At 43.7% G+C, this 27,790-nt stretch overlaps 2 protein-coding genes across 2 annotated transcripts in view; both read right to left on the reverse strand.

The window, feature by feature from the left end:
* Positions 1–17,248, reverse strand: part of LOC143766194 (uncharacterized) — a 96,553-nt gene extending 79,305 nt beyond the window's left edge. Inside the window, exon 1 of the mRNA XM_077253676.1 lies at positions 17,213–17,248. The gene's annotated coding sequence lies outside the window, so the exon portion shown is untranslated. The remainder of the gene's footprint in view (positions 1–17,212) is intronic.
* LOC143768173 (uncharacterized) overlaps positions 1–27,738 on the reverse strand; it is a 44,018-nt gene extending 16,280 nt beyond the window's left edge. Inside the window, exons 1-4 of the mRNA XM_077256862.1 lie at positions 25,600–27,738; positions 384–563; positions 185–308; positions 8–105 (exon numbers count right to left, since the gene is read on the reverse strand). Of these exons, the coding sequence (XP_077112977.1) occupies positions 8–105; positions 185–308; positions 384–563; positions 25,600–27,129 (1,932 nt within the window). The 5' untranslated portion in view covers positions 27,130–27,738. The remainder of the gene's footprint in view (positions 1–7; positions 106–184; positions 309–383; positions 564–25,599) is intronic.
* Positions 27,739–27,790: the final 52 nt, after the last annotated feature.

Consider the following 27,790-nt stretch of genomic DNA (forward strand, 5'->3'; position numbering starts at 1 on the left):
CATCTACCTGATAATCCTGAGGAACATTGGGATTTTTTTGTTTAGAGTCCTGTAGAAGAGGAGGACAGGGACATATCTCTGATGTTGTCCTCTTACTGGATAGAACTGGAGGAAACACATACAGGGGCTTAATTCATTCTTTACATACAGATATAGGTAATGTGTATTTAGTCCTGAATATTACCTGGTGACGTGAGGGGCTGGGGAACCGCCATCATGACGTCCTTGTACAGATCTTTGTGTCCTTCTAAATACTCCCACTCGTCCGTGGAGAAATAGATGGCGACATCCTGACACCTGATAGGAACCTGATACATACAATTATACTGTCACCCCCCCTGATCCCTTCATAGCGTTACTCTATAATGTCCCAGCAGTGTCACCTCTCCAGTCAGCAGCTCAATCATCTTGTAGGTGAGTTCTAGGATCTTCTGGTCACTGATGTCTTCATGTATCAGGGGGTGAGATGGAGGCCCTGTGATTTGACTCAGGGGTCTTCCACAACCCTCAGACATAGGGGCCTGGCAGCGCTCACTAGAGGTCTTCTTCACTACTGTGTAATGCTGGTTATGGAGTGACATATTATTAAATCTCACTACAGACATTTCCAGAGTCCTCACCTCTCCAGTTACGTCTATCTGTTATCCCCATAGATACAGTGCCTTGCGAAAGTATTCAGCCCCATGGAACCTTTCAACCTCTTCCCACATATCATGCTTCAAACATAAGTATACCAAACGTAAATTTTTGATGAAGAATCAACAACAAGTGGAACACAATTGTGACGTTGAACGAAATTTATTGGTTATTTTACATTTTTGTGGAAATTCAAAAAATGAAAAGTGGGGCGTGCAATATTATTCGGCCCCTTTACTTTCAGTGCAGCAAACTCACTCCAGAAGTTCATTGTGGATCTCTGAATGATCCAATGTTGTCCTAAATGCCTATGATGATAAATATAATCCACCTGTGTGTAATCAAGTCTCCGTATAAATGCACCTGCTGTGTGATAGACTCAGGGTTCTGTTTGAAGCACAGAGAGCATCACGAAGACCAAGGAACACAACAGGCAGGTCCGTGATACTGTTGAGGAGAAGTTTAAAGCTGGATTTGGATACAAAATGATTTCCAAAACTTTAAACATCCCAAGGAGCACTGTGCAAGCGATCATGGAAGGAAATGGAAGGAGTATCATACCACTGCAAATCTACCAAGACCCGACCGTCCCTCTAAACTTTCATCTCAAAAAAGGAGAGAAGACTGATCAGAGATGCAGCCAAGAGGCCCATGATCACTCTGGATGAACTGCTGAGATCTACAACTGAGGTGGGACAGTCAGTCGATAGGACAACAATCAGTCGTACACTGCACAAATCTGGCCTTTATGGAAGAGTGGCAAAAAGAAAGCCATTTCTCAATGAAATCTATAAAAAGTGCCACTTAAAGTTGGCAACAAGACACCCGGGAGACACACCAAACATATGGAAGAAGGTGCTCTGGTCAGATGAAACCAAAATCAAACTTTTGGCAACAATGCCAAAATGATATGTTTGGCGTAAAGGCAACACAGCTCATCACCCTGAACACACCATCCCCACTGTCAAACATGGTGGTGGCAGCATCATGGTTTGGGCCTACTTTTCTTCAGCAGGGACAGGGAAGATGGTTAAAATTGATGGGAAGATGGATGGAGCCAAATACAGGACCATTCTTGAAGAAAACCTGTTGGAGTCTGCAAAAGACCTGAGACTGGGATGGAGATTTGTCTTCCAACAAGACAATGATCCCAAACATAAAGCAAAATCTACAATGGAATTGTTCACAAATAAACGTATCCAGGTTTAGAATGGCTAAGTCAAAGTCCAGACCTCAATCCAATCAAGAATCTATGGAAAGAGCTGAAAACTGCTGTTCACAAACGATCTCCATCAAACCTCACTGAGCTCAAGTTGCTTGCCAAGGAAAAATGGGCAAGAATTTCAGTCTCTCGATGTACAAAACTGATAGAGACATACCCCAAGTGACTTGCAGCTGTAATCGCAGCAAAAGGTGGTGCAACAAAGTATTAAGTTAAAGGGGCCGAATAATATTGCACGCCCCACTTTTCAGTTTTTGATTTTCCACAAAAATTTTAAATAACCAATAAATTTCATTCAATTTCACAATTATGTTCCATTTGTTGTTGATTCTTCACCAAAAATTTATATTTGGTATCTTTATGTTTGAAGCATGATATGTGGGAAAAGGATGAAAAGTTCTAGGGGGTCGAATACTTTCACAAGGCACTGTAAGAATGATGTAATGTAACGTCATCAGAATCTCTCACCTCTCCAGTAAGCCGGAAGAGGATCTCTAGGGTGAGGCCTAATATCCTCTCCACCATCTTGTTTCTTTCTTTATCCATCCTTGAAGGGTCAATCAGGAAAATTCTGTTATATCGAAGAACTCAACTGGGAGAATCCAATATTGTAGGGGCCTGAATGTGAAGAAGATGTAACATCATAAAAATCCCATGTAAGAATACAATTACTGGAGGTAGTAAGAGAAACTTGTAATGATGTGTATAATGTAGATGTTCTATTCTGTTTTTTCTTAAAGACATGAACATGACGTGAATTGCTTTAGGCCAAGTTCACATTTGCGTATGTGTCCACAGCGTATCATCTGCATGCGCAAACGCATGCAAAAACGCATGCAAATGCATGTGTACGAAGCGTTTATCTACATGCTTACGCATGACGTCAAAAAAACTGCAAATGCACGCGTTTTTGCATTTGTTTGCGTTGTTTATGCGCATGCGTACGTTATTTCCCAATGGGCGTGGCTTATGGGTTTTCTATATATAGAGACACTGCCCAGCTGAAATCCGCTTCTTTGTATGTTGGATGCTGCTGCAAGATGGATAGTGTGGAGAGCTTCAATCTGACTTTATCATTGAAATTGGCTTTTTCTTTCGCTGTGGCTTGTGGGGAAGAAAGTAGAAGAGAAAGACGGAGAAGAGATCGTCGTCGCTATTGGCAACATCCCATTGTTGGACTCAGACAGAGCCGTGGAGCCTACCACTCATTGTACACAGAGCTTCGTGAAAATCTGGAGAAGTTTTTTTGACTACACCAGGATGTCGGAACAGAGCTTCGATGACTTGCTGCAACGTGTCCGAGGATCCATCAGCAGGCAGGACACCCAACTACGTAGAGCAATTCCTGCTGAAGAACATCTGTTGGTGATCATAAGGTACATCATTTTGAACAACAAACACCTGTCGTTACCATTATTGTTAGAAAAGCCATGTACTGATTTATTTGTTCCTTTGTCTGTTCCACAGATTCCTGGCTACGGGAGAGACCTTAAGATCTCTACATTTTCAGTTTTGGATTGGACTGTCCACCCTTTCTGGGATTGTTGGAGACACCTGGCGTGCGTTGTGTGACGTTCTGCATACAGAACTCCTCCCCCAACCCACAGCTGAATTGTGGCTGCAAAATGCAGCAAAATTCAGTGAAGTTTGTAATTTTCCTAACTGTGTGGGGACTGTGGACAGCAAACACATTCGGATTCTGAAAACTGCAGGAAGTGGATCCGAGTACTTCAATTATAAAAAATACTTTTCAATTGTTCTCATGGCAATTGCAGATGCAGTTTGTCGATTTTTCGCCATTGACGTTGGCTCATTTGGACGAGGAAATGACTCACGGAGTCAAAACTCGGACATGGGTCAACGATTATATGAGAATAATTTTAATTTTCCACCGCCACAACCTCTTCCTAACACTGAAGGAGCGCCAATGCCGTGTTATTGTTGGGGATGAGGCCTTTCAAATGTGTGCCAACCTAATAAAACCGTACTCAAGTCGGGACTTGAGTCACACAAAAAGGATTTTAAACTACCGACTGACAAGGGCACGAAGAACTGTGGAGTGTGCATTTGGTTTGCTGGCATCTAAATGGCGCTTTTTGGGAACAGCCATCAATCTAAAAATAGAGACAATTGAGGAGGTTGTGAAAGCATGCGTTGTTCGGCATAACTATATCCTGTCAAAAGAGCAACCCCGCTTTGAACTTGAGGAAACTGTTAATGCCACATTGCAGGATTACCAACATCACCCTCTGAGGACTATAGTAGAAGTTGCCCAAATGAGGGATAAATTTGCAGCCTATTTTGTCTCTGATATTGGACGTGTGGCATGGCAAGATGAAATGGTTTAAACTGTAAATAAAATGTACCTGTAATGGTTTCTGACTCTAATATTAACACCTTGAATGTAACTTGTATGATAAACACCTTAACTGTTACACCCGTTCATATTTCATTCAACAATAAACACATGGTTAAATAGATAAAGAAAACACAGTGAGACCAGTATTGTGAATCAAAAATTTTTTACTAACAAAAATTAAAAAAGATTACATTTTTTATAAAAAAAAGATTTACTGATTATTTACTTTCGGGGTCTGTGGGTGGGAGTAACATGGTGGACCAGGGGGGGTGTCAGGCTGTGATGGTAGGTTAGGAGTGGTTGGGGAAGTTGTGACAGGGGAAGTGAAGACAATTGGAGGATTGGGTCAGACACATTGGGGGAAGAGGACACATTAGGAGTGCAAAACAAGTTGGAAAGGATTGACACATTGGAAGGGAAAGAACCAGGGGAAGGTGTGGACAGACTAGAAAACAAAGACATATTAAGAGGTGAGGGTGTGTGTATTTTTTTCCCCATTTTTTCTCCTCCAGGACTTTGGTTTTCCTGCTTTTTTTTTTCCTGGTGCTGTGTTGGTGTAGTAGAAGTGTGGGCTGCTGCACTCGGCTTGATGGTGGAACAGGACGGCTGGGTTGCTGCACTTGGCTGAATGGTGGTGGATGTGGATGTCTGGGCTGCTGCACTCGGCTGCGTGGTGGTGGATGCGGATGGCTGGGCTGCTGCACTCGGCTGCATGGTGAAGCTGGGTATTCTTGGAAATGTCGTAATGTCCAGCGGTGGTGGTTGTAGATAAGTCCCTTGGCAAGTCGGTGCAGGCGGATTCTGCCACAGCTGCTGTCCTGGAGCTTGTTGCCCTGTAGGGAATGAACTTTGTGCCTGCTGCTGATTTCAGGACCGCTACATAGCCTCGGTATAAGCATCCTGACAGGCCTTCATCACAAACAGCTGGAGATCAGGACTAAGGTTTTCCGTCATGCCCGGTTCTATAGTGGAAAAATAATGTTGCGCCGTCTATTAAGGTCTCCTTCCAGGCGGTAAAGGCATCTGTGGACTTTCTGGAAAAGTGTGTTCACATGAGTGAACCCACTCTCCATTCTATCCACAACCGCCTTCATCCCAGCCTGGAAGACCGAGCTTAATTGAATAAACTCGGGCATGACTGACCTCTCCCGGGCCCTCTGCCGCTGGCGAGCAGTCCCAAGTAAAGTAGTGGCAGAGGGCTGGGAGAGGGGAAAACCAGAAGGACTGGCTTTCTGTTCCCCAGCCTGTGAAGCCTGCCTGGCTGATCCATCGCTGGTGAATGATTGGGATGGTTTCGGTTCATTGCCTGGTCAATGAGGGGCCGCTCCAACAGAGGATGATCGAGGTTCTACAGTGCTGCTCCAGGTTCTATGTGGAAATGAAATAAAAAAACATTATAACAAAAAAATTTAAATAATAGTAAACGACAACACAAAAGATACTCACGTTCACTGAGCAACCGCTGGCTTCAGAAAAGAAAGCTGGTTATGGTACTTGCATTTTCTGATTTTTCGAGCTGCACCACCTCGAACCCGAATCTCCTCTCTCATGTCCTTATTGAAGCGATCCTTCATCGATCGCCAACGATCTTTTACTCTCTTCTCTGTGAAAGGGAAAGAAAAAAAAATTGTTAAAAGAAAGCAAAATTTACAGAAAAACAGATGGGTCCAAAATAGCAATATTTACCAAAATCCTTTCTGACTTTTGGCGTCACATGATCCCAATCATCCAGATCTGGACACTTCTTCCCAGAGTCGTCGGATCAAGACTGAGTCGGAATGATTCCGATCACGGGGGTCCCACAATGCTGCTCAGTCTTGCACAGCTTGAATAAGTAACTCATTATCTATGTCACGTTGTGGAACCTATAGATGAAATACAAAAAAAGAATTTGTTAGTAAAAATGAAAACAAATTCAATTACAACTCTGATAAAGGATACTTACACCTGTCTTTCCTCCTCAGCAACCTAAGGCCGACGACCCTGGGAAGAATAATTTCCACTTGACTGCTCCTGCTCTTCCTCACTGGATGGAACCTGCAAAGAAAATACATGATTTAACACATGTATAGTATTGCTAGTCAATACATACCAATCAGTATATCCAATGTGATTATATAATCTGTGTCATGTCCAGTCTGGGAAGCCTCACTGGAGGACATCTTGGAATCGCAGGCAGCAGTCAAGTGAAACACTAGAGAAAAGAAAAAAATTAACATGTTTTAGAACACACAAAATGTAGGCCAAAAAAAGGGACTCATACTTACATTACAGGCAGTTGTCCAACCACACAGCAGGCAGGCACCACACAACAGGAACTGCAGCACAGTACCAGGATGGACTAAAGAACAGCACCAGGACAGCAGCACCGGGACCAAGACAGCAGCACCTAATCTACAAGGAATGGAAAAAAAATCTGTACAGAGTACAGAGTGAAAAACATTTTCATAGCTTCTTTACTTACATAGAAGGTTGCACTGGGACCAAGACAGCAGCGAGACCAAGACAGCAGCACCGGGATGTCAGCAACAAACAGTCTAAGAAGCAACAGAAAAAAGTACAGAGTACAGAATGTGGTGAGAGACAGACATTTTCAAAGCTTCTCTACTTACATATAGAGTCTTCTGCCTTCATCCAATGTCCTGTGCCCGCATCAAGAGTCTTGAGAGTAACTTCCTGTCTCCAGACCCCCTTTTATACAGCTGGCAATTTTCAGGTGGTGACATAGTTTCCAAGACAAAATTAGTCAGAAGTACGCCTGTGTATCGAACGCAGGCGTACGCATGACCTTGTGTTTCAATGCATTCCCATAGACAGTAATGTGTTGTTTTGACGCACTCTGTCCGCAATCATCCGCATGCGCATTGTTGCGCATAATTGATGCTACAGAAAATGCAACATGTTGCGTTCACCGGACCGCGCAGCACACCTCAAAACGACACATGCGTTACGCATCCGCAAGCGAACGCATGTCCCTGCGTACACCATGTTAAAGATATGTACGCATGACGCATGCAGACACAAATGTGAACCCGGCCTTAGACAGCTTCTCTAGTCTCCATCATTGGCTGCTGGTCACTTCTTGGAGTGAAGTGAATGCGACAGGAGAAGGTTAATGCAGTTATTTTACAGCATTTTGTACTTTTTTCCCTTCATATTCATTACTAAAACCTACAGCCCTTTTCTGACTACTCTGCCAGGAGATGCCAGAGGGGCGGTGGCAGCGAAGGACATTCAGCAGATACCCGAGACTGCACAATGTAGACTTAAATCCAGGACTGTCCCACTGTATCCAGGGCAGTTGGGATCTAAGGATTTTTTTTGTTCATTCACTCAGTCAAAGCAGCCATAACATTTTTATTTTTACACAAGCTTCATTACCCGAGGTCTTGCTTTTTTGTGACATGAGCTGTAGTAGTGCCATTTTGCCAAACAAGTCTGGTTGGCTTTGTTCACACATAGCATAAACAATGCATATTTTTCTAAGGAGTTTTTGTGTAGCAAAAAAGTGAAGAAAAAGTGGATGTGATTTCATGAAAACTCGGCCCGCTGTGAGACTAAATATACAGTTAAACTGTGCATTTTTGTTCCTTATTTTCTACATAGGCTTCTATATGAAGTCTGTAAAAGAAAGTATGTAAAAAAGTTGCATCTTTAAGGACAGAATCAAAGCTGTTCTGTTGTAGAAATGGTTTAAAACACAGAAAACACAGCTTCAGGTCTGGGGGTGTTAGTTCCCGTTCTGTGGTATAAAAGGTGTGGGGGAACAAAAAGTGCACAAGACCAATCGGTGATGCCCTTTTAGTTACAAAGGAAAGTAAAAGGAAGGTGCTCAACTGAGCTGGTTTTGTCCAGGCACAACTCCTATGAACACCTGATGATATCAGCTGCTGCTGCCTCCTGGCTGGGGATGATCTCCTCCAGGATAGTTGATCAGTTTGGACGATAACACGATATCAGGCTGGGACCAAATTCCTTTGGTTTTGCAAAAAACATTGGCTTTGCCATACTGTATTCTGGAAGATGGGAAAAAAATTTAAAGTGCGGTGAAATTGCAAAAAAAAAAAGTGCAATTCCTCAGTTGTTTTTTGTTTTGCTTGTTTTTTCACCATGCTAACTAAATGCTTAAACTGACCTGCCAGTATGATTCTCCAGGACATTATGTATGTAGATACTAAACATGTAAAAAAATCCAAAGTTTGTAAAATAAATAAATAAATAAATAAATAAATAAATAAATAAAAGGTTGCCATTTTCCGAAACCCGCAGCGTCTCCATTTTTGTGATCTGGGGATTGGTGAGAGCTTATTTTTTGTACGCCAAGCTGACGTTTGTATTTATACCATTTTAGTTCAGATACGACCTTTTGATCGTTCGTTATTGCATTTTAATGCAATGTTGCAGCGACCAAAAACCTTAATTCTAGAGTTTTGATTTTTTTTTCGCGTTACACCGTGTACCAATCGAATTAATTATTTTTATATATTGATAGATCGGGCTAAACATTTTTTTCACTTTTTACCTGCTTCAATAGTCTTCATGGGAGATTAGAAGGTGCGATCACCTGAAGCCCTGCTCTGTGAGTGCTGGGCGGCACTCATAGCAATCCAGCTATGACAACAGAGGTCTGCCTCAGACCCCGGGTTGTCATGCCAATCAATAGGTGACCCAGGCACCGATGGGCGTGGTTTGTGATGCGCTTCCAGAACATACATGTTAAATGCCGCTGTCAGAGATTAACAGCAGCATTTAACATGTTAACAGACGCGTGTGGATTGCGATTCCACCTGCGGCTGTTAGGGGCACATGAAAGCTGATCTGATCATCACCGGAGCCCGCACCAAACACGGTGAGGCACCCAATGACAGACACTCTATGTCATTGGTTGTTAAGAGGTTAGAGGGGTTGCCCACTACTAGAACAACCCCTTATTGATCTAAATTTTTTGCACCAATAGAATAACAAAAAGCTTACACTCACCTTCCATGCTGATGCCATTCCAGCAGTGGTAGCATTCGCGTTCCTGGGACTCTCATGCAGTAATTCTACTCTTACAGATGCGTCATTTCTGGGGCGGCTGTGAGCTGGTGTTTGTAGCCAGGAGGGCCCAAAATCCAAGGCCCCTTCCTAGGCTATTAATATCAGCACGCAGCTGTCTGTATAGCTTTTTCTGGCTATTAATTATAGGGGGACCCCACATAATTTTTTTTGAGGGGGGCCCTTATTTTAATTGCAGTAAAGGCTAAGTAAACAGCTGTGAGCTTATATTAATATCCCAGGAAGATCCATGGGTATTAACCCCTCCCGAGGCCATAAACATAGGCCCCCAGTCGCTGGCTTTCCCTCTCTGGTTTGGAAAATTGTGCGGCAGCCCACGCGACTTTTTTTTAATTAAACAGCTATTGCGTTTAAGAACAGAGTCACAATTGCGAGAAACTCGCACGAGTCTCACACCTCAGTACCCAGCACTGCCGCCGGCACTTGGGACCGGAGTGTGTGGCTGCATGTATTTCTATGCAGCAGAATGCTCCGGTCCAAGTGCCGGCGGCAGTGCCGGGTACTGAAGCACAAGTTTCCCGCAAGTGTGACCCCGGCCTAACACAGTGTGTGTGTGTATTTGTCTCTTTATGTACCATTTTATTATGTTTATTACTAAACATCGAGCTTGGTATTATCTATCTATCGAGATATCTATCTATCTATCTATCTACCTGTGTGTGTTAACATTATTTTTCAATAGAGTATGTAAAAGAAGAGGTTGGACAAAAATTATATCACAATTATTTATTTTTTTTGCTAAATATATCTTTATTTAGCTTTCAAAAACGCATACAAATCCACATGAAAAACAAAATGCATGAAAATCTGCATCAAAAACGCGCAGATTTTCACCAGCATTTTTTGCCAAGAGAGGAAGAATCTGTGCACAAAATTCCACAGGCAAATCCGCAACGTGTGCACATACCCTAAAGTGGTCTTATCACTTTTACCACTTGATAGAACTGTATATAACAAAAACAAAGCAAAACAATTCTTGAATTGCTGTTTTCTGTTAATTCTGCCTCTCAATATTGGAATTGAAAGGGATCATAAAATATTATGCACTGCAAAATAGTTCTAATACAAATTTCAACTCATCTTGAAAAAAACAAACCATTACGTGACTCCTTTGGCAGAAAAATGAAAAAATTATAGCTCTCAAAATATTGTGCTAAAAAATTGTTTTTCATTTTGAAATAGTAACAAAACCTGAAAAAAAAATGTAAATCTGGTATTGCTGTCATTATTCTGACCAGAAGATAATCTTATCCTGTTTACCGCATGGTGAACAGAGTAAAAAAATAAAACTTTTTCTTAACCTGTTGTTGAGTTTTTCAATGTTTCCCAAGGATCACAATAAGGCTCGGCTCACATTTATCCTGAGCTCTGCGCTGAGCGCTTCCATCGGGTTTTATGTCTACATTTCTAAAATAGGTGATTCAGTCGAAACCAGGGCTGTGGAGTCGTTGAGCCAAATCACTGACTCTGACTCATTAATTTCCTTGACTCCGACTCCATAGCACTGCCTCACTACTGAGCACGTACATAAAGTGCAGCATAGATTCATCTAAACTAAAACCCTGGATCCTTAGATTAGGAACAGAATGGACATACATAGGACATTTCATAAATTCTTGTGAAAACATTTACAACACATCCTGCATTGTACTACTGCACCCAATTTATTATATATTTTAGGAGTCATAGTCAGTCCATTTTATACAGGCTCCAACATCGACTCCATCAAAATGGGCACCTACTCCAACTCCACAGCCCTGCTCGAAACCCCAACAGAACATTCCCTATAAGAAGACAGATTGAGACACTTTGGCCAGTGATCCAATGGTGTCCGTTTTTCTAGCCGTGTACTCACTTTAGTGAGTGGATCCATTGGGGGTTTCATCTGAATCACGTCCTTTTTAGATATACAGTAGGGTTCAAAAGAATAGCAGTCCATCCAATATGACTAACAAGATAAATCATTGTTTTTAGTATAAATTATAATACCAGATGTCAAATAATTTACCACTTGGTGCAGTAGATTCTAAGAAAACCAACAGACTCAGCATTCATGATCTGCATGTTTTTGCGTCTGTGTATTAGAATAATTACCGTATTTTCCGGCGTATAAGACGACTGGGCGTATAAGACGACCCCCCAACTTTACCAGTTAAAATATAAAATCTTCTTAAAAGTCGGGGGTCTTCTTATACACCCTATGTCGTCTTATAGGGCCGGTGAATATGTGCCTTTTGGGGGGGGGGGGGGAGTGATCCTGATGACGAGGGGGCGTCTCACAGGAAAGTGAGTATCCCCCATTACCTTATCGTAGCGGTGCAGCGTGGGGGTCTCAGTGCTGGGAGTGGCGGCGGCGGCTGCTGTGCTCTGGTGCGGCGGCTGCTGTGCTCTGGTGCGGCGGCTCCTCTTCTGTGTGGGGCCTCTGTGCTGTGGGGTGGCGGTGGCGGCGGCATATCTTTATCCAGTTGGGGCTCCTCCGGCATCTCCTTAGCCCTGGAGGCCCCGCCGCAACTCCATCGGTGCAATGCAGCGGCCATTTTCCCGGAGGCAGCTCAATAGGTGCGATGCGGTGGCCTCCGGGAAAATGGCCGCTGCTCAGATTCAGATCTCGTCCCGAAATCTCGGGACACGAGATCTGAATCTGAGCAGCGGCCATTTTCCCGGAGGCCACCACATTGCACCGATGGAGTTGCGGCGGGGCCTCCAGGGCTAAGGAGATGCCGGAGGAGCCCCAACTGGATAAAGATACGCCGCTGCCGCCGCCACCTCACAGCACAGAGGCCCCACACAGAAGAGGAGCCGCCGCACCAGAACACAGCAGCCGCCGCCGCTCCCAGCACTGACACCCCCACGCTGCACCGCTAGGATAAGGTAATGGGGATTACTCACTTTCCTGTGAGACGCCCCCTCGTCATCAGGATCACTCCCCCTCCCCACCCACCATATACACCGGCGTACAAGACGATTCCCGGCGTATAAGACGACCCCCGACTTTTAAGAAGATTTTCGGGGGTTAAAAAGTCGTCTTATACGCCGGAAAATACGGTAATTGAAAGGGGGTGTGTTCAAAATAATAAGTGTGGAAATCAATTAGTGAGGTCAATCATTCTGTGAAGAAACAGGTGTGAATAAGATGGCCTTTATTTAAGGGTGAGGCCAGGACATGTCGTACATGCATTTCTTCTTGAAAGCCTGAGAAACATGGGTCGTTCGAGACATTGTTCAGAAGAACAGCGTACTTTGATTAAAAAGTTGATTGGAGAGAGTAAAACTAAGGGTATGTGCACATGTTGCAGATTTGCCTCTGGATTTTTCTGCACTAAATCCGCAGCTCTTGTCAGAAAACGCAGGTGCGTTTTTTATGCTTTTTTTTGTGTGGTTTTGATTCGTTTTTGCGCGGTTTTGATGCGTTTTTTGGCAAAAAAAAAAAATTGTGATGTCATTTCTTATCCAACCTCCTCTTTTACATTAGTCCAACCCACACTCCATTACACACAGATGAACGGATGGATATAAATATAGATAGATAGATGAATAGAGAGAGAGAGATCAGTCGCTGGGCTTTTTTCACCGGACAGAAAAAAAAACTTCCTCTGTACATTTTCTCCGTCCTCTGGAAACAGCTTTTTGATGGATCCGGCAAAAAACTGATGAAACGTGAGGCCATAAGGTGCAATCCAGCACTAATACAACTCTATGAGAAAAAAACGGATCAGTTTTTTTCAAAACTCGCCGGATTGTGCCTGACGGCAAAAACCTGATGTGTGAAAGTAGCCAGATAGATATATGGATAGATATATCTATTATCTATAGATATATCTATCTATAAATATATCTATAAATAGATATAGCCATAGCTATATCTATAGATATATCCATAGTTATATCTATAGATATATATATCCATAGATATATCCTTAGATATATAGATTTATCCATAGATATATCCATAGATATATAGTTTTATCCATAGATATATAATAGCAAGGCCGATGTTGATTAATGAACATGTTTAATAAAAAAAAAAAAGGAAAAAAATGGCGTGGGCTCCCGCGCACTTTTGTGCGCCAGAGGGGGAAAGCCGACGGCTGGGGGACAATATTTGTAGCCTGGGAAGGGGGTAATACCCATGGCCCCTTCCCAGGCTATGAATGTCAGCCCGCAGCTGTCTGCGTGGCCTTTACTGGCTATTACAATAGGGGGACCCCCCAAAAAAATGCCGTGGGATCCCCCTATATTTTATAGCCAGAAAGGTTATGCAGACAGCCGCGGGCTGATATTCATAGCCTAGAGAGGGGCCGTGGATATTTACCCCCCCCCACAACTACAAATACCAACCCCCAGCCGCCCTAGAAATGGCGCATCTCTAAGATGCACCAATTACGGCACTTAGCCCCTTTCTTCCCACTCCCCTGTAGCGGTGGGATATGGGGTAATAAGGGGTTAATGTCACCTTGCTAATGTAAGGTGACATTAAGCTCGGTTAGTAATAGAGAGGCATCAATAAGACGCCTATCCATTACTAATCCTATAGTAGTTAAAAGGGTTAAAAAAAATGACAGCCAGAAAAGTATTTTAATATTCTTATTTTCACCACACTTACCATACTCGAACGCCTGCAAAAAATTAAAAATAAACCAACCGAATACTCACTTTCCGCCATAGTCCAGTTAATAACGAGTGTCCCATAACGATCTCTCCTATAGAACAGTGACATCGGGTGATGTCACTGCTCTATAGACCTTCAGTGACACACTGACAGGAGACAATGGCTCCAGTACTGCATCACTGAAGAGGTTACCTGAGTTCAGGGTCTCACTTTATGACAAAGCTGCATGGGAATTTTCCCACACAGCAGTGCCACAAGTGAGAATAGGGACTATTTTTCACAGCGGCGGCGGAATACATTGCGGAAGGATACCTTCCGTCATTGTATTCCTGGAGCCCCTGGAGAGCGGTCGCATCAGCTGATGTGGCTGCTCTCCACGGGAGATCATCGTGGGACACTCATATTAATTGGATATCTGCGGATCAGGGAGTATATTGTTTGTTTATTATTTTAATTTTTTTACAGGTGACAATGGCTTCGGGGATCAGGGTGATGGTGAGTATGTACTCTATGTTGTATGTACTGTATGTCTATATGTATGTACTGTATGTCTATATGTGTTGTATGTACTGTATGTCACATATTGTATGAGCTGTATGTTATATGTTGTATGTACTGTTGTATGTTCTGCTGTGTGTTCTGTATGTCATATGTTGTGTGTACTGTATGTTGTATGTACTTGTCATATGTTGTATGTACTGTATGTGTGTGTTTTTTTTTTTTTTACATTCAACACATTAGCCGGATGATGGGACTACTACTGACCCATCATTGGCTAATGTGTCAATCACTGTCACTGTAGCAGGCATCGCCCGATGGGACTTGTAGTCCCATCGGACGATGCCTGCATGCGCACACACACACACACACACACACACACCCAAAGACCCCCTGACAGCCCCGCACAGACTCCCGACAGCCCTGCATAGACCCCTGACAGCCCCGCACAGACCCCCGCAGACAGCCAGCAGACCCCGCCCGCACACAGTCATCGCCCACACACTTCCCTCCTCCCGATCTGCAGCGTTTCACCCGCAGCTAAACCGCAGATCTTTTTTTACATCTGGGGTTTTGCGCCGGATGTGCCCGACTCAATGCAAGTCTATGGGTGCAGAAACGCTGCAGATCCGCTCAGAATTGCAGCAGAATTGACATGCTGTGGAAAAAATAACGCTGTGTTTCCGCGCGTTTTTTCCGCAGCATGTGCACAGCGGATTGGGTTTTCCATAGGTTTACATGGTACTGTAAACCACATGGGAAACTGCTGCAGATCCTCAGCGTCAAAAACGCCGCGTATACGCGGTAAAACCGGCGACGTATGCACATGGCCTTATAAAGAAGTGCAGACAGTGATAGCCTGTTCAGCTAAAACAATCTCCAATGCTTTAAAATGGAAAGCAAAGCCAGAGAGACGTGGAGGAAAACAAAAGACTACCATATGAATGGATGGAAGAATAGCCAGAATGGCAAAGGCTAAGCCGATGATCAGCTCCAGGATGATCACAGACAGTCTCAAGTTACCTGTGAGTACTGTGACAGTTAGAAGACACCTGTGTAAAGCTAATCTCTTAGCAAGAAGTCCTAGCAAAGTCCTACTGTTAAAAAAAAAAACCAAAAAAAAAACAAAAACGACATGTACTGAAGCGGATACAATTTGCCAAAAAACACATCAACTGGCCTAAGGAGAAATGGAGAAACATTTTATGGACTGACGAAAGTAAAATTGATCTTTTTGGGTCCTAGGGCCACAGACAGTTTGTCAGATGACCAATAAACTCTGCATTCAAGCCACAGTACACTCTGAAGAGAGTGAAGCATGGTGGTGCAAGCATCATGATATGGGCATGTTTCTCTTACTACGGTGCCAGACCTGTTTACTGCATACCAGGGATCATGCACCAGTTTGCTTATATTAAAATACTTGAAGCGGTCATGTTGCCTTACACTGCAGAGGATATGCCCTTGAAATGGGTGTTACAAATCAATGACCCTAAACCCACTAGTAAACAAGCAAAAATTTTGTTCCAGTCCAACAAAATTGAGGTAATGGAGTGGCCAGCCCAATCCCCATACATTAACCCTATAGAACACTTGTGGGGTGACATTAAAAATGCCATTTCTGAGGCAAAGCCAACAAATAGCAAAACAAATTGTGGGTTGTAGTCCAGATGTTGGTTGACTATGCAAGATAAATGTGAACTATGGATATACAACTAAGGATTAGGTTAGTGATTCACAGGCATGCTAAATCCACAAAAAGTACATATTGTGAGTTTGTAAAACGACAAATGCAGCCACTTATTTTTTAGCATGTTAATTTTTTGCTATTTTCTGTAAAACAGTTACAATTATATACATTTATTTTCACATTTTGAATTCGACAACAGTGTGCAATGTTTCCAATGCAGGAAATAAAAACTAGTATAAAGATTTTGTGATTAACTCATGTTTTTGAACACACTGCTATTATTTTGAACACAACTGTAGATGGAAACTGCGAAGTAAGTGCTCAACCGTAGAGCACAGGATAAATGTGAACTGATCGAAAATGTTATGAAGATCAAAATGCCACCAATTAAAGCTTCAACTCAACCCACAAAAAAAAAAAGACCTCACTTAAGTCCGTCACCGGTTAACAGAAATATAGGGGGTGTCCAGGTTACATGTAGCACAAAGGCTCTGGGAAAGCCTCATGGATCCCAACACTCCCAGTAGAAAACCAATCAAATCTGCCCTTCCAAATCCACATGCCCCCTCCCTTCTGAGCCCCACGATGTGCCTTAACCGCAGTTAACGTCCACAAGTTTGGCATTACTGCATCAAGGAGAGCCCACTTAATTTACAGGGAGCGTGTATCCAGAAGCAGGAGCTGGGCACAATGTACAGGGCACTACCTCGGCATATTTGCAATTTTCACTCTACAATGTCCCCGCTGCTTATTTTTCTCCAATGGAGAAAAAATTGACACTAAAACCACAGATGAATTCCCAGAGGGCTGTAATTTCCATCACAGATTAACCCCTTCCCCCTCAAGAAGCCGCAATCTCGCTGTAGGTGCAGAGAGCGGTGTGAGATGGTCTCAGTGATGGTCACATGTGGGGAATCGTCTGATCCGGGATCGGCTTCTTGTGTCGTAGATTGGAACATACACGACTGAGGGTCAGAAGTGACGTCATGTTATTTATTACCCCGGTCACTATTCTCAGGGGGATGGAGGGGCACAGTGTGCGCGATATGTGTCTGTACTATCCAACCCGCCAGGTCTGAGTCTACATCACCGGGAACAGAGGGAAAATATGTCTCCTGGAGCACAAACCCCCCAAATCACCTCACTAATGGAGGAGTTACTGCCCCCTGCCCCCGCCCAGTAATGGGGAATCTCCAGCACCTACCTCCACCTGCAGAGCCGCACACCACGTATATGGCTGTTCTGTGCGCACAGGACCTGGGATGAGGTCACAGGAGGGGAGGAGTCAGCGGTCACATGATCAGGGGCCTCAGTGTATGCAGGACTCTGCTGTGCTGGTTGTCATGGTGCTGGATGAGGGGAAGTTTATGTGTGGGGTCAGGAGGGGTTTACAGGGTGGATGTAGCAGAGCCGCGTGTGTACGAGGTGTACGGAGCGGAGCCGTGTGTGTACGAGGTGTACGGAGCAGAGCTGAGCCGTGTGTGTACGAGGTGGACGGAGCAGAGCTGTGTGTGTACGAGGTGTACGGAGCGGAGCTTTGTGTGTACAAGGTGTACGGAGCAGAGCCGCGTGTGTATGAGGTGTACGGAGCGGAGCCGTGTGTGTACGAGGTGTACAGAGCGGAGCTTTGTGTACAAGGTGTACGGAGCGGAGCCGCATGTGTATGAGGAGTACGAAGCAGAGCCGTGTGAATGAGGTGTATGGAGCAGAACCGTGTGTGTATGAGGTGTACAGAGCGGAGCCGCGTGTATACAAGGTGTACGAAGCAGAGCCGTGTGAATGAGGTGTACGGAGCAGAAACGTGTGTGTATGAGGTGTACAGAGCGGAGCCGAGTCAGGTGTTTACGAGGTGTATGGAGCGTAGCCGTGTGTGTATGAGGTGTACGGAGCAGAGCCGTGTGTATGAGGTGTACGGAGCTGAATCGTGTGTGTACGAGGTGTATGGAGCGGAGCCGCGTGTGTACGAGGTGTACAGAGCAAAGTCGCATGTGAACGAGGTGCACGGATCGGGGACGCGGGTGTACGGAGCGGAGCCATGTGTGTACAAGGTATACGGAGCGGAGCCGTGTGTGTACGAAGTGGAGCCGTGTGTGTACGAGGTGTGCGGAGCGGAGCTGTGGGTGTACGGGGTGTACAGAGTGGAGCCGTGGGTGTACAAGGTGTATGGAGTGAAGTCGTGTGCTGCATCCTCGCAGTGGTATGGGCCCAGCTCCATTCCTGGCAACTAAAATGTGAAGTTTACCACCCCCAAGGGCCAGCTACCTCCTTCTTCCACCACTTCACCACCTGGCTACTTAGTTTCCTCTCCACTGACATCCCCACTATCATCATGGGTGACTTCAACATCCCCATTGACATTTCCCTCTCAGTTGTCACTAAACTTCTATCTCTCAATTCCTCCTTCGACCTCGCTCAATGGTCTTCTGCTGCCACTCACAAAGATGGCCACACACTGGACCTCATCTTCACCCGCCTCTGCTCCCTATCTAACCTCTGTAACTTGCCGCTCCCTCTTTCAGACCACAACCTACTATCATTCTCTTCTATCTCCTCTCCTTGTCCATAATCCCCACTCCACAAACTTGCACACCCTCGCAAAAATCTTAAATACCTCGATCCACACTCACTTTCTGAGTCCCTCCTCTCTTAAAGACATAAGATCCTTACACAATGCGGATGCTGCTGCCTCTGTATATAAAAAGCTGTAGCTCTGGAATTGATCGTCCCTCTCGTACATACCAAAGCTCACAAAACCAACAGACAACCCTGGCACACCAGCCTGACCAAAGAACTGAGGTGGGTTTCTAGGGTTGCTGAGAGGAGATGGAAAAGATCCCTCTCCACGAGCACTTCATCGCATTCAAATAGTCCTTCACTGCTTTCAAGGCCACACTCGCTGCAGAAAAACAAACCTACTTCTCATCTTTCATATACTCCCTGTCTCACATCCCTAAACAGCTATTCAACACTTTCAATTCTCTCCTCTGTCCCACAGTGTCTCCTCCCTCTCCACTCATCTCAGCTGAAAAATTTGCCTCATTATTCAAACAGAAGATTGATAACATCAGAGAAAGCTTTAGTCTACAACCCCCAGAGACCCTCCTATCAGGATCCTGTCAGCAACGGCTAACTGCCACGGCTGAGCAGGGTGACTCACCCACACTGCGGGAGAGCCCGGAGTCAGATGCTGTGGGGAAAGCTCAGGCAGATGGGACCTGAGCAGCATGGTGAGAAGGGAGAGGGGATGCTGAAGGTAGCAGAAAGCAGAAGGACCTACGATCATGTGACCACAGGGTCGGGCTTATCGTCCTGCTGCTGGAGATGAGTGCAGGATGCTACAGGGACTATGGAATAGAGGATAAGGTAACTCAGGTCGGACAAACGGGGTCATACATGGAGAGGGCGGCACAGTACAGGAGGGGCGAGCAGAGAATAGTCAGAACGTAGGCAAGGAGTCATACACGCAGTACAGGAGGGACAGGCGGAACTCTAAACATGGACAGAACCAGGTCAGAACCAGACAAGCATAAAGTAGCACAGGCACAACAAAGTCACACACTCGGCCAAGGGTCAAAGTATAAGCGACGAGGAATGACCCCACAATGAGGCTATAAAGAAGCCTCCAAGGATCCCAGAGTGAGGCCGTCCAGATTAACCTGTGAATTACCTAATCCCACAAACTAAGCAGATTATGACACTCCTCCTCCAAAACCAACATCTCCAGCATTACAGATGATCGACTTTCTACTAGTCTCAAGATCACATCTCACCATCTGTGCACATAACCTGATTCCATCCCGCTTCATCCCAAACCTCAGCAGTCTTTATCCCAACACTAATCCATCCCTTCAACCTATCACTAACAACTGGTGTTTTCCCCTCATGCTTCAAACATACCTCAATCACAACCATCCTTAAAAAGCCCTCTTTTGACTCCTCTGTATCTAGCTATTGCCTCATATCACTTCTCCCCTATGCCTCAAAAATACTCGAACGCATCCATTTTGAACTTTCCTCCCACTTCTCTTCTTGCGCCCTCTTCGACTGCTTACAATTTGGATGCCGACCGCATCACTCCACTGAAATTGCCCTAACTAAAGTCACCATTGACCTACTAACTGCCAAAGCCAACCAACACTACTCTGTCCTCCACCTCCTCCTGGATCTGTCCTCTGCCTTTGACATAGTGGACCATTCCCTATTACTATAGACCCTCTCATTTCTTGATATCACAGACTTGGCCCTGTGTTGGATCTTATCATACCTAACAGACCGGACATTCAGCATCTCTCACTCACACACCACCTCACCTCACCCCCTATCTGTCGGAGTCCCACAGGGTTCAGTCCTATGGCCCCTGTTCTTCTCCATTTACACCTTCGGCCTGGGACAGCTCATAGACTCTCATGGCTTTCAGTGTCACCTGTATGCTGATGACACACAGATCTACCTCTCTGAAACCGATATGACCTCCCTACTCACCAGAATCCTACAATATCTGTCCACTATTTTATCCTTCTTCTCCGCGAGATTTCTAAAACTTAATCCACTTACCCCTATCTCATTTGACCCCCCCCAATGGACCTATCCATTAAAGAAAATGGCTACTCACTCTCCCCAGTCCCACAAGCTTGCTGCCTTGGGGTAATCCTTGACTCAGATTTCTCCTTTACACCACATATCCAAGCCCTTTCCATTTCCTGTCAACTTCAACTCAAAAATACTTCCCAGATCCGTACATTCCTCAACCAAGAATCTGCAAAGACCCTGGTCCATGTGTAAGATGCCTTAGCGAGGTAGTCGTGGGCGAGCGCTGGTCCCCACTCGCTGTGGCATCCTACAGACAAGGGGTGTCTCAGTCCTGGTGTGCTGCTGTGTATGTGGTGCTTCCCACCTACTTGTGGACAACAAGCCTCTTCTGAGTCCATTAATCCTTCTTCTGGAACTAGGGCAGAAAACAGTCCAAGAGTCATGTGGTTAATAAAAAACTTTTACTTAGAGAATGGCAGACTATACAATATTTACAAGCAGGTTTGAAGAATAAGGCCCAATGCGTTATCTTTTCCACAGGTACTGGATACAACATTAGCCCTGGTTCTTGGATTAGGTGGCATATCCCCCTTTCTGGCTTTCCTAGCCCTTGGGGATCTTCCTCACCTCTAGCAGCATTTCTGTATTGAGATACCTTCCGCCCCATGTAGTCTAAGTCGATCTTTTCATCTAGCTTCACAAGCTTAGTGTGCCCCTGTCCCCTGAAGTCCATCTTGAGGTTGCCCTCGGCCATTAGATGGAATCACACAGAAGGTATTTACGGCAATCTGCTGTCCCCATGTCGTCCCTAGTAGTCTACTATTCCTGATTCATATGCACTCCTGACCAGTCACTTCCTGGACTTGCCACTAACACACAGTTCCACCTCCCAAACTAGGCTGGCAGTTAACTGTCAACTAACTCTATGCCTGTTGTGTTACTAGGCAAACTTCACCTGCATTCTAGACAGTGACATCTTGTGACTGTTAGTTATTACTGCAGCTCACAGAATTACAATTGTTAGAACAAGGAAATATGTCTACACCACAGTAGCATTGATATCTTCAGGTGAAACACGGCAGCTGGTCCATCTCCTTACATATGCACTCATCATCTCCCGCCTTGACTACTGCAACCTCCTGCTCTGTGGCCTCCTCTCTAACACTCTCGCACCCCTCCAATCTATTCTAAACGCTGCTGCCCAACTAATTCACCTGTCCCCCGCTATTCCCTGGCCTCTCCTCTCTGTCAATCCCTGCACTGGCTCCCCATTATCCAGAGACTCAAGTTCATAATTCTAACCATTACATACAAAGCTATGAACAACCTGTGTCCTCCCTACATCTGAGACCTATTTTCCTGTTACTTAACTGCATGCAACCTCCGATACTCACAAGATCTCCTTCTCTACTCCCCTCTTATGTCCTCTTTGCACAATCGCTTACAAGATTTCTCCCTTGCATACCCCCTACTCTGGAACTCTCAACCAAAACATATCAGACTCTCGTCTACCATGGAATAATAATTAGTGATTAGCGAGCATACTCGTTGCTCTGGTTTTCCAGAGCACGCTCGGGTGGTCTCCGAGTGTTTGTTAGTGTTCGGAGATTTAGTTTTCATCGCGGCAGCTGAATGATTTACAGATACTAGCCAGCTTGACTACATGTGGGGATTCCCTAGCAACCCCCACATGTACTCAGGCTGGATAGTAGCTGTAAATCATTCAGCTGCTGCGATGAAAACGAAATCTCCGAACACTAACAAATACTCAGAGACCACCCGAGTGTGCTCGGGAAAACCCGAGCAATGAGTATACTCGCTCATGACTAATAATAATAATAATCTTTATTTTTATATAGCGCTAACATATTCCGCAGCGCTATACAGTTTGCCCACATTAACATCGCTGCCTCTGCTGGGGCTCACAATCTAAATTCCCTATCAGTATGTCTTCGGAATGTGGGAGGAAACCGGAGTGCCCAGAGGAAACCCATGCAAACACAGGTAGAACATAGAAACTCCTTTCAGATGTTGTCCTTGGTGGGATTTGAACCCAGGACTCCAGCGCTGCAAGGCTTCAGTGCTAACCACTGAGCCACCATGCTGCCCATGGAACCTTGAAAAGGAACCTGAAGACCTACCTCTTCCGACAAGCCTACAACCTGCAGTGACCACCGATCCACCAAACCACTGCACGACCAGCTCTGCCCTCACCTACTGTATCCTCACCCATCTTTTGTAGATTGTGAGCCCTCGCGGGCAGGGTCCTCTCTCATCATGTACCAGATGTGACTTGTATTGTTTAAGATTATTGTACTTGTTTTTTATTATGTATACCCCTTTCCACATGGTAAGTGCCGTAAGGCGCTATAATAATAAATAATAATAATAAATATATGTTTATCTATATATTTATTTAGTAAATATTAGAAAGAGTATGCAAAAATAAAATAATAAAATAACAGTAAAATAGGTTATTTTAGTGGGATTCAAACTAACTCTGGACTGCTGCCCAAATCCCTAATGGTGTCAGTTATTTATGGTGCCACCACAGAAATACCCTTGGATAAAAGAGAACTATTGACTCTTGAGGAAGGTCTAGAACAGATCTCCTTAACTGTATACTCATCCTCTTGAAGAGGAAATGCTGTGGTCATCAAAGAAAGGATCCATCAGGAATAAGCTCAGAAAGAATGACAGTGTACTCAAATTCTTAGAAATTGCATATGTGAATAATGTATGAAATTATACATTGTATCACACTAAATTAATATATAAAAATTATGTATTAAAATATTAGGTTTTGATTCACAGAAAATTAAATCACTAGGGAATTATGGAAACAAAAGTACCTCACCACTTCTTAAGAAAAAGTTTCCATTGACATGTTTGAGTACAATGGAAAACCCCTGCCGCCTACAAATGTAGGTCAGGGATGACGTAGGCGTGGAACTAAACTAAAAGCACTCCTGCGCTAGGGCTGCTGCTGAAGGTGAACCTGTCAGTTAAATATTTAGGATCTTGTCGTGTGTGAAATTGATCTTCCAGCATTGAACTAGAATGTGCAAAAACAGTGTGGCAGTCTCATGAAGCCCCATTTGCTACTCAAATTGTTTGTGATGAAATTGTGTTTCAGTGGCAAATAAGCAAGCCAGATTTCCACTTAAAAATTGTTAGGCCTAATATTGGGGTGCAGCCACGAGGCTCAATTAGCTACTCCAAATCATTTGTGTAAAAATGTTTCAGTGGCAAATCAGAAGGCCAGATTGGCATATTCTTTTGTATGACCCTATTTTGGGAAAATCCTTACCTATAAATCCAGCAGTTACTTTTTGGAGAGCTCCCACTTTAACCCCTTCACCCCCACAAAGGCTGTTTGCACCATCGTAGAGCCGTGAAAATAAAAAGAAAATCACATTTTTCCCACCAAAATGTTATTTTAGCCCCAAATTTTTTATTTTCACAACCATAGCAGGAGAACATAGACCCCAAAATTTGTTGTGCAATTTCTCCTCAGTATGCTAATACCCCATATGTGGTCGACAACTACTTTTGAGGCACAGTGCAAAGCTCAGAAGGGTAGAAGTGCTATGTTGGAGTTCACACTTTGCTGGAAAGGTTGGAGGGTGTCATATAACATTAGCAGAGCCCGAGGTGCCAGAAGAGCAGAACCCCCATAAGAGACCCCATTTTACAAACTACACCTCTCAATTAATTCATCTAGGGATGCAGTGATTATATTGACACCACAGGTGAGTCACATAATTTTATACCATGAAGAAAAAAAATTACATTTTAACCACCAAAATTTTGTTTTAGCCCCAGATTTTACATTTTCACACTGGGAAATGGGTAAAAATGGCACCAAAATTTGTTCCACAATTTATGCTGAATGTATAACTACCCCATATGTGGCTGGACAGTACTGCTTAGCCATACGGCGAGACTCAGGAAGAATGCAGCACTATTGGTCAATAGCACTCCGTCCCTCCCGAACATCGCCATATGGCTAAGCAGTATTGTTATACAGGAGGAATCCTGGAGCAAAAAATTATCTAATAGTTTGCGGACTCCATATACAGAGCCCTTAAGTGCTAGAAGAGCAAAAACCCTCCTCAAGCGACCCCATTTTAGAAATTATATCCCTTTGGGAATTTATCTAGAGGTGTTGTGATGATTTTTGTTTTCCAGAAACAAATTGTAGTGGATGTTGCTGAGTGAAAATTGCAAGCTGCCGTTGTAGTGACCAGTACGTTGTAGTGCCTGCACATTGAGCCCATCTCATGCACCCATAAATTAGGCGGGCTCTCATCACTACAGAAATGCCAAACGTGGATACTAACTTCTGTTTGGTACACTGGAGTTCAGAAGGGAAGGGGGCATTTGGATTTTTGGATCACTGAAGGCCATTTCGCTTTTCCAGAGCCTTTGTGCAACCAGTAACATGGAATCCCTCTATATTTCTGTTAAGAGATGACAGACCTGAGTGGGGACTTGCTATTTTTGTGGATTGATTTGAAGCTTTTATTTGGAACATTTTACATAACATTTTAGATCACTTTTATTAGGCACCCTACGCTGAGTACTTACATTGGGGTGTCACTTTAAATCTCCAAGTAACATAATTCAGATGAGACCCTTACGAGGAATCCATTTACTATAATGTGGCAGCAGAGTTACTCTGGGCTCTCTCTGGCCTCTGTCTGACCCTTATCCATTCTCCCCTAAACCAGCCTGGGCCTGAACCAGAGGAGGGGACACAAAAGAACCAGGAAGCCCCTGATGACCCCACAGAATGCAGCGTCACACCCACATAAAGTATAACATTCTTTATTTAGAAATAATCATGTACAAAACATGAACAAAATAAATTGTGATAAAAAAAAGTATGTGACAAAGAGATCCAACCCACCCTGGAACGCCATTAGCAAGCATATAGCGATTCTATCATATATATGTACCCACATTCTGAAAATGAAAATTACTTCTGATCAGAATAATGTGTTCTCCCCTGTGTGAATTTTCAGATGTCTAGTAAGAGTTGTTTTCCGATTAAAACATTTTCCACATTCTGAACAGGAAAATGGTTTCTCTCCTGTGTGAATCTTTTCATGTGAGGCTAAAACTGATTGGTTCTTAAAACATTTCCCACATTTTGAACATGAAAATGGCTTCTCCCCTGTGTGAATTGTCTGATGTTTACCAAGATCAGATTTTAAAGAAAAGCATTTTGCACATTCTAAACATGAAAATGGCTTCTCCCGTGTGTGAAATCTCTGATGTCTAACAAGGTGTGATTTCTCTGTAAAACATTTCCAACATTGTGAACATGAAAATGGCTTCTCCCCTGTGTGAATTTTTAAATGTGAAACAAGATTTGTTTTCCAATTAAAACATTTTCCACATTCTGAACATAAAAATGGTTTCTCTTCTGTGTGAAATCTCTTATGTGCAACAAGATATGATTTCAATGTAAAGCATTTCTCACATTCTGAACATGAATATGGCTTTTCTCCTGTGTGAATTCTCAGATGTATAGCAAGATTAGTTTTCCGATTGAAATATTTCCCACACTCTAAACATGAAAAAGGCTTCTCCCCTGTGTGAATTCGCTGATGTTTAGTAAGATCAGATTTCGTAGAACATTTCCCACATTGTGAACATGAAAATGGCTTCTCCCCTGTGTGAATTTTCTGATGCCTAGCAAAATATGATTTGTCTGCAAAACATTGTCCACATTCCGAACATAAAAATGGCTTTTCCCCCGTGTGAATTCTCTGATGTTTAGTAAGATCATATTTTGTTATACAACATTTTCCACATTCTGAACATGAAAATTGATTCTCTCCTGTGTGAATTTTCTGATGTTTGGTAAGATCAGATTTTGTTACATAACATTTCCCACATTGTGAACATGTAAATGGCTTCTCCCCTGTGTGAATTCTCAGATGTTTAGCAAGATTTGTTTTCCGATCAAAATATTTCCCACATTCTGAACATGAAAATGACTTTTCCACTGTGTGAATTTGCTGATGTTTAGTAAGATTATATTTCGTAGAACAGCATTTCCCACATTGTGAACATGAAAATGGTTTCACACCTGTGTGAATTCGCTGATGTTTAGCAAGATAAGATTTTGTAGAACAACATTTCCCACATTGGGAACATGAAAATGTCTTCTCCCCTGTATGAATTTTCTGATGCCTAGCAAAAGCTGATTTGTCTGCAAAACCTTTCCCACATTTGGAACAAGAAAATGGATTCTCCTCTCCGTGAATTCTCTGATGCTCAATAAGATCAGATATTGTTGCATAGCATTTCCCACTCTGACAACATGAAAATGGTTTCTTTCTTCTGTGTGCTCTTTGTTGTTCACCATCCCTTTTGCTATATTTCTCTTTCTTAAGAAGAACTGGAGTTATGTCTGGCATAGTGGGATTTTCTTCAAAGGTATCAGATGTGATACTATGATCATTTGCATTAAAATCTGAAAAAAATAAATGTATATATTTTTTTTCAATAGACATTGATTCATTGCTAGAAATTGATCTTGGCTTGCTCCTAAACTGCTTCCTGCCTTACGTGTATCATTTTTGACTTGATAAACTGTAAAATACCAGTCAGCGACTATATCCTGTGTATCAGGGACTTCCTGCAGTGAAGACCAAACCGCAGTTAAAGGGTGACTACCAGGTATTACTTACACCCACTCTCTTGTTTTGGCCAGCACTGGGCTTTCCACAGTTTGCACCACCTTGCTCGTAAGCATATTCATAACAGAATAACTGACCAATACAAATAAAGAGGTTGTTAAGGTTTTAAATAAAATATGTCCATTGCTACATTTTGTGTAGACCTTCTATTGTAAGCTCCCTTTGCAATTAATAACTGATCAACAATATGGGGAAAAAAGTAAATCCAAGCAATTCTCAAACAAAAAATATCTCCCGGACACCTCACAAATAGTGTAGATCAGGGGTCCTCAAACTAAGGCCCGTGGGCCTCATGCAGCCCTCCAAGGACATTTATGCAGCCCCTGGGCCAGGCCGACATTGAACGTCACTACAGTTCAATGCCGGTGGCCCTTTAATCACGGGCGGAATGACGAGGCGGCGAGGAAAGCCGATTGGGGACTATGCTGCCTATTGGGGACATTTACCTGCCTATTGGGGACCAATGCTGCCTATT

The sequence above is a fragment of the Ranitomeya variabilis genome, chromosome 4 (assembly GCF_051348905.1).
Source record: "Ranitomeya variabilis isolate aRanVar5 chromosome 4, aRanVar5.hap1, whole genome shotgun sequence".
NCBI lineage: Eukaryota > Metazoa > Chordata > Amphibia > Anura > Dendrobatidae > Ranitomeya > Ranitomeya variabilis.